Below are 7734 nucleotides of genomic sequence, written 5' to 3'. Positions count from 1 at the left end.
GATAATCGGTTCAATCAAGAAAATAAGCTTATGAATTATGATCAACAATGTACTAATTATTAGGTATGGTTCTGAATAAATCCAAAAACTAATTTCCACGTGTATCAAAGCCTTATTCTTAGGTTATATTCGTGTGCCTCCCACTTAGTCACTCCATTGAAGAATGTAGATGGATTATAAGTTTTTTGCGTGCCTATTCTCATAAAAATATTTTTATGTGAAGATAATAATTAAAATATTAATACATATTATATTAATTATTAAATAATTTAATCAAATATATTAAATTATTTAATAATTTTTAATTATCTTTACATAAAGATATGTGGGCGTACTGTCAAAAATGGATGGAAACCAAACCATTTTATCGCACAAAATGAAGCAAATTTTTAAAATACTTGTCTCTGTTAATATATAAAACAGAAAAATCTTATTCTATAGTTGCTTAACAAAGTCTTTTAGCTTGGATCAAATGAGAAATTGTGGTTCTAAACTTCTAATTGCTGGTTTTATTAATTCTCTCACTTGAATACTTTTTTTTGTCTTCTGGATTTTATGTGTTATGCTACAAAGTACAAACCATGCTCACACAACAATAAAGAGTTGGGTTTCGAAATAACGTGACTAATCTTGTAAATAAATTAGAGGCTAAATTTTGCTTTGAAGCTGCAAAATTTTGATATTACCACTTTATCGCATCGTTGCCCTCATATGTCACTGCTCACTTCATCGATAAATAATATTGAAAATTAAACCAAGTGAATTGCTATGAGAAAAGTACAATGAATATACCCACCAAAAACAAAACGGAAAAACTTATATTGGAAAATGATATATAGTTAGATTTTTGAACAATACAAAGGAGGTCCTAATTTCAAACTCTACTTTCATGAACTCAACATGTGATAATCAATGTTAGTCAGGGGAATCAATATGATGAATTCAGAAACCGATACCGAGATTGCATACCATAAAAACTTGGCAAAATAACTTACATTACTATTTCCCCCCGATTAAGCTCTTTAACAATGTAGGTAGGAACATAATATCATCCACTAATGAATAAAAGATCTGTCACCCGACGTTGGACAAAGCCTAGAAAGGGAAAAGAAAAAATCAGAGCTCCTTATCCTTATCTTTTGCTTTCTTACGGGCCAAAAACCGTTCTTTTGCTGCGGTCACAGCATCTTGACTTCTTTTGTGATGATCAGGCTTTGGCTGGCAAGTTGATGACTGTTCAACTGAATCCTTTCCTTCCACAGACCCCTCAGAATTTGGCTTCATATCTGAGTGATCAACAGTTCTGTTGGAAGGATTAGAAGTTTCACCCTGATCCACATCGTTTTCCATGGAAGACTTCACAGGTGAATTCTGCAATTCATCTGGCACATCATTATGCTGGTGTTGATCAGGTGCATCATGCTTTGTGTCTTCGCGTGTCTCTGCAGTTCTTTGCTCAGCTCGATTCTCATGTTTCCTCCCCCGAGGATCTTGTGCACCATATGCAACATTTTTATCAAGGTTTGTATAAAAATCAAGCAAAAAGTCCTTCTTCTTTGTAACCTATATACAAATATGAAAATTGTATGTCAGCAGTATGCAAGAAACAGAGAATTGGAAATATAGGAATTGAACCATAAAGAAGTACATCAATTCAATTAGGAGATATGGAAGAAAACGAAAAGCAAGACTGTTCTTCCATTACCAATCAAGCTGGCAACCAAGACATGATAATTAATATGGGAAATTTTTAAAATGCTAGAACCTACATCATCTCTCTCCTCTTGAAGTTCACGCAGTCGTTCTAGCTCCATCTGTCTCTCACGTTCAGCAAGCTTCTTTCTGTAAGCTTCAGTAATAAATTTGTCTTTGTCAGCATAGAGGTGGTCATCTTTGCTTCTCTCTTTGGCAATCTTTTTCTCATAAACAATATCGCGATACTGTTCTCGCTCTTTTGCCTTTTTAATCAGATTTTGGATATACCTTGGCTGCATCACAAAATTTGCAGGATGATGACTGATGAGTGGCAATGTCAATTGGCATGAAACTGAAATTTTTTTTTTGGAATAATAATAATAATAATAATAACAATAATAACTAACTCACAAAATTATAACACAAAAAAATAATTTTTAACCATAAAACAAGAAGCATATAGACCAGAGACTTTATGTATTAAAACAAAGTGTTGATTACAAATCAACCCTGCTTCAAGAAGGGCTGCATGCCATTGTGACAATCACACTACCACTACCATACTATATTTATTAATCGTAGATATAGAGCTTCATATGCTACTTGCATACTTGATATATATATATATTTGGTTATGTTGTTATATCTTTATAAATTGGACTTTTGCTATGCAAATGTGTCCATCTTCAATGTTCTGTATCATAATTCAAGCCCCGAAACAAAAGGGATTTGAGAAGAAAATTTGGCAAAAGATTATGTTGCATAAAGTATTGAAATTCTACATGCTGAAAATTAGTCCACAAAAATGATTTAATAGAACAAAGATCACGTCATTCTGAAAATAATTACCATACTTTTCTCTCTTCACGATCTTGTATCAATGGGCGGGCAACTTTCTCTTTCATTTTGTCATAGACTCCATCATAATCAAATACAGTTGGATCTTCTTCTAAGGCTTTCTTTTGCTGCTCTTCAACCTTCAAGTTTAACAAACAACACCCACACACACAAGGATGTGAGATTATATTTACTTAAGCAACAAACAACAACAACAAAGCCTTGTCCCACTAGGTGGGATCGGCATTATATTTACTTAAGCAAATAAACTAAAAAATATAATAACCATGTAATTCACAAGTTCTATTATACTAGAGAAGCATCAACTTACGTCCTTAAGAGTCTTTTTCTTATTAGCTTGGAGAGCGATTTCTCTCTCAACATCATTCTCTTCATCATCATTGAATCCAAATGGTGCTGCAAGGGGAGGCCTTTTTGGCTGTTGCTTCTGTTTTGCAGGCCTAAGGTTTAAGCCGTACTTGCTCATTTCACCAACCTTCTTTGCCTCTGTTTGAACACAAAGCAAAGAAAACACTCTTTTTATGATCCAAATTAATTTGTATCAATCCATAAGGCTTTAATCACCAGAATTTACATGAAACAATGTTTTTAAAAAGAAATGCAGCTGATATTACTCGAAGAACAAATAAAGACGAGTTCCTGTAGATGGAAAATGAAGAAGAGAATTTTGGGAATAGGGTTCAAAACAAAGCAGAGAAAGATGAAGTAGCTCAGGATTGGGTATTTATAGGTTTTGGATTGGCAATAAGATTTACATTGCAAATACAAAATACACCTACACAAATACGTATGTCATATGAAAAATCATATAAGAAATTATCATACTTACTTTCGAAAAGCTTTGATAATCATGTTATAATTTATTTTTTGAAGATAATAAATCTAGAAAATCCTGCACAATTAACTAATAGTCAATTCATAAAAACCTTAAATAATATTATATCCTTGTAAATAATTTTATATCAATGAGACATTCAAGTTAAATTCCACTTTTATCCATCCAAGTTTATAGTGATGTTTCAATAAAATCAACTAGAGAAACAAAGACTGTCTCTAACATATATTGATATATATAAACCAAATAGTTAACAAGTAGCTGAATTGTCATCTCCCCTAGCATATCTTGTGTAATTCTGTTGCGTATTCAATTCTTATTACCACTCCCAAACCCAAAAACTTCAAGATAAAAATATGCGTGATAACGATAAATTCAAATTCAACAATGGCACAAGTTAGTTGTTTGCACAGCAGCTGACTAATTTTGTAATTCAATAATGTGTACACTGAACCATTTTGTTTAATCATCCTTAACTCTGTTTGAAAAAAACAACAAACACAAGTAATAGTGCTTCTTCAGCAACAACACCCACAATCATCTCATCATCATCATCATCAATCACTAAAACTAATCAGCACCCTCAACAACATTCTTGCTATAATAATGGTTCCAATCTTCTTCATCAGCATTCCTTTGTCTTCAATATTACTGACATATATCTTACCATGTTTAGTTTGTTATTACCATGTTGGTTCTTGTGAGTTGCTGCAATGACATTATATATAGATTTGGTTTTGTGCTGTCTTCAATACTTTAGTGAATGGACTTGGAAATTTTGTTGGGTGCATTTTATGTTATCTATATTCTATCTATAATGCTACTAATTTAAGTTCTCTGATTTGAAAGATTTTGGAGTCTAGTTTTATTGACCTGTATAAAAGTTCTCTCTTAATGATAAACTACAAATAACCTTTCTACTTTTCTCAAGATTATTGATTATACAGGGGTCAAGCATCTTTTCTACCAATCATTTTGATTTTATTAGAAAAATATCAATTGCTGTGAATGCTGATCATTTTGTGGCTGTTCCATCTAAATTCAAAATGACAGCAATCCAAAATCCAGATGAATATATCAATTCATACGACAATCAACATCATTAAATTCAGCAATTCATCTGGTTAATTCACCAAAACTCAATATAGCCGAATTCAACAGAGCAGAATTAAATTTATTCAGCAAAATTCAAATAAAAATTCAACAGAGCAGAATTTTAATTTATATAGCAAAATTCTAAAACTGAACTTAGAAGAACTCAACAGAACAAGAACTCAGAAGAACTCTGCATCTGAATTTGTGAACTCCAATCTGCCCTATATTCTTCACTGAATAAAAATTTAATTGAAAAAACCAAAAGCCCATGAACTCAAATCTTCCCAATTCATACAGTTTTGTCACCAACACCAAATACACAAAATTAATTGAAAAACAAAAACAGTGAAGCACTCACCGCGGGAGAGGCGGAGAACACAGAAGGTCAGAGCCAGATGACGACCAACGCTTCGGTGACGACGACAAGCAGACGACAACCACGATGATGCTAAGCCGAGGACCAGACGACGCCAATGCTTCGGTGATGGTGACGCTTCGATCCGCGACGGTGACGCTTCGACACGCGACGGTGACGCTTCGACACGCGACGGTGAGCTTCGCTCTGGCCTTTGGTGGAGGTGACGGTGGCGTTTGTGAAGGAAGAAGGTTTGAGGAGAAATTTAGGGTTGGGGGTGACTACTCTTCGAAGAGGAAAGTGGCTCCAGCAACGTTATTTTTACCTCAGCCCCTTTTTTCACTTTTTTTAACCCAGCGCAAAAACGACGCCGTTTCGTGGCTTGGGGAAAACCGGAACTTACTGAAACCCGGGCGGTTCGACCAGTTCGCCAGTTAACCGCGGATTTGATCGGTTTTTCATCGGTTTTTTACAGGATGGTTTTATAAGTGAATAGGACCGGCTATTTGGCCGATTTTTTGTTAATCCGATTGAACCGGCCGATCCGATCCGATTTTTAGAACCTTGGTTTTGTCTCTTATATTTTTTTTGGTAAAAAATCACACTTTATCGGGTCACAAAAAAAATCATACTTTATCCTCTAAGATAAAATTCAAAATTTAGATAATCTAAATCCATATAAAATAGGAATATTTTAGTGATTTTCTATATGAATATAGGCTTTACAACTAATCAAAATACTTAATTAAGTCCAATCAAGTGTTTCAAATTCACGCGCCCACGCTTCACCCATGTCGCTGTTCTTCTTCACCCCTGTCACGCACGTTCTCCTCCTCCTCCTCTTACTCTTTTTTTCTTCTCATTTGAATTTTTTTTCTTCCTTTTCCTCCTTCTCCTTTTATTCCCTTTTTTCTCACTTGAATTTCTTCTTTTCCTTCCTTTTTCTCCTCCTCCATTATCATTATCGCATGTTTTCTTCTCATCTTCGTTCTTTGTTGCATTTTTCTTCTTTTTCTAATCTTCTTCCTAATAATTTTGCAGTATTATATATTTTTTCTTCTTTATTTGATTTTTTTCTTGTTTTTATTTTTGTTAATAGAATAAAATAAAAAGAATCGTGGGAAGGTAAGACAAGAAGGAGAAGATGAACAAAAAAAAAAGAAGAATATGATAATGACGAAGAAGGAGGAGATGAGGAATTTGCTTCTACACTGTCATTATTAAGTAAGTTGGGTGTATTCAAGATTTTAATAAAGCGCATTTTGAGTTTAATTTCGGTGCATTCTGGTTTGAGTTTGTTTTAAACTGAGTTTGTTTGTGTGTCGTTATCATTAAAGAATTTCGCTGCATTCTGAATTTAAATAAGACAGAACAAAACTCTTCTTCCTCCTTTTTATCTTCTACTTCGTGTTCTTCTTTTTCATTTTTTTCTTTATCTTCTCCTTCTTATTTTATTTTCTCATAATTATTGTTATTTTACTTTCTTGAGAAGAATAAAACCAAGAAAAAGAAAAGGAAAGAAAGAAGAATAAATTTTGGTTCATTTCTACTAAGAATTCAATTTAATAAGTGTGAATATGCATTCATTCAACTAAATAAGATTGCAATACAGTAGTACAAACATGTTCATTTAAGTTTAATACGAAAAGCAATGCTACTAAAAGAAAAAGTAAGAGTAATAGGAAAACGAAAAAACAGAAAGAAGAAATAATAAAAAGAAGAAAAAAATGAAGCATTAAAGAATATATTTTTGTGTTTTTGTAGCAAAATTTCGGTGTAAAAACTAAGACAATTATATGTTATTGTCAACAAATTTCAATGTTATTTTTCTGATAAATTATACACAATTCAAAATTCCTCCTCCTCCTTCTCTTCATCTTTTTCTCCGTTTTTTTTCTTCCTTTTCATTTTTTTTCTTCATCTTTTTCTTCTTATTTCAATTTCTCATAACCAAGAAAAAGAGAAGAAAAAAATCGAAAAGAAGGAATAAGAGACTGCAATAACATGAAAAAGAAGAGGAGGAGAAAAAAGAAAAACAAAACGCAGTAACGTTACAACAATACCAATAGAAGAAAGAGGAGGAGACACACGAAGATAGGAACCATTTTTCATATTCTTTGAGCGCGGCATGCAAAACATCAGTGAAGCGGGCGTTTCGTTTGTGTTAGTGAAGCGCGTGTGCGTGTACATGCTCCTATAATAAAAGTAGTTTTGTTGGCTTTGAGCCAATTTGATTGGACTTGGTTGCCAAAAAGACTTGGATGTGTAGCGGGACTATTTTTATATAAGAATATTATATGGGTACCTTACTTGGGAATGGATCCTCTCAATTTTTTTTCAGTTGAGAAAGTAAAATGTGTTCTCTCACTATTAATTTTATAAGTGGGATTAAAAAAAAACATGAAAGAGAAGTTTGAGATTACACTTTACTCCCTTAGTTTAAAAAAAAATTATGAGGATTCATTTGCCTTAACCTCTAGGGGTGTTCACGGATTGGGTTGATTCGAATTTAAAAAAAAAATGAGAATCGAACCGATTAAATTTTAATTGATTTAAGTTGGTTTAAATTTGTGATTTTTAGTGAATAGATCCAAACTAATCAGAACCGATTAAACTCGAATTAAATCGGTTTGAATAATTGGATACTCAATTGAAATGAAATTTTAAAAAAAAAATAAAATAAGCCATCTAAACACTATAAATATGTAATAATAATATTAAAAAAATTATACAATATGTGCACTAAAATCAGACACTAGTATAAAATATATACTAAAATACAAATACACATTAAAAATAAATTAAATCACACATATATTTATACACAAATATATTAATAATTGATTTTAGTAACTAATTTTAGTGTATAAATAATATTTTTTTTTGTAAAAAAATA

General features: G+C 32.4%; 1 protein-coding gene across 1 annotated transcript; it reads right to left on the bottom strand.

Moving 5' to 3' along the window:
- On the bottom strand, positions 790-3023 carry LOC107628772 (nuclear speckle splicing regulatory protein 1; the record flags this gene model as incomplete). The annotated part of the gene is given in 4 exon segments (XM_016331370.1): positions 790-1563; positions 1770-1988; positions 2550-2672; positions 2864-3023. Coding segments are annotated over 4 exon segments (945 nt in total). The 3' UTR covers positions 790-1116.

The sequence above is a fragment of the Arachis ipaensis genome, chromosome B03 (assembly GCF_000816755.2).
Source record: "Arachis ipaensis cultivar K30076 chromosome B03, Araip1.1, whole genome shotgun sequence".
NCBI classification, from domain to species: Eukaryota; Viridiplantae; Streptophyta; class Magnoliopsida; order Fabales; family Fabaceae; genus Arachis; species Arachis ipaensis.
The sequence above is the reverse complement of the archived record's forward strand: the minus strand, read 5'-3'. Positions and strand labels throughout refer to the sequence as shown.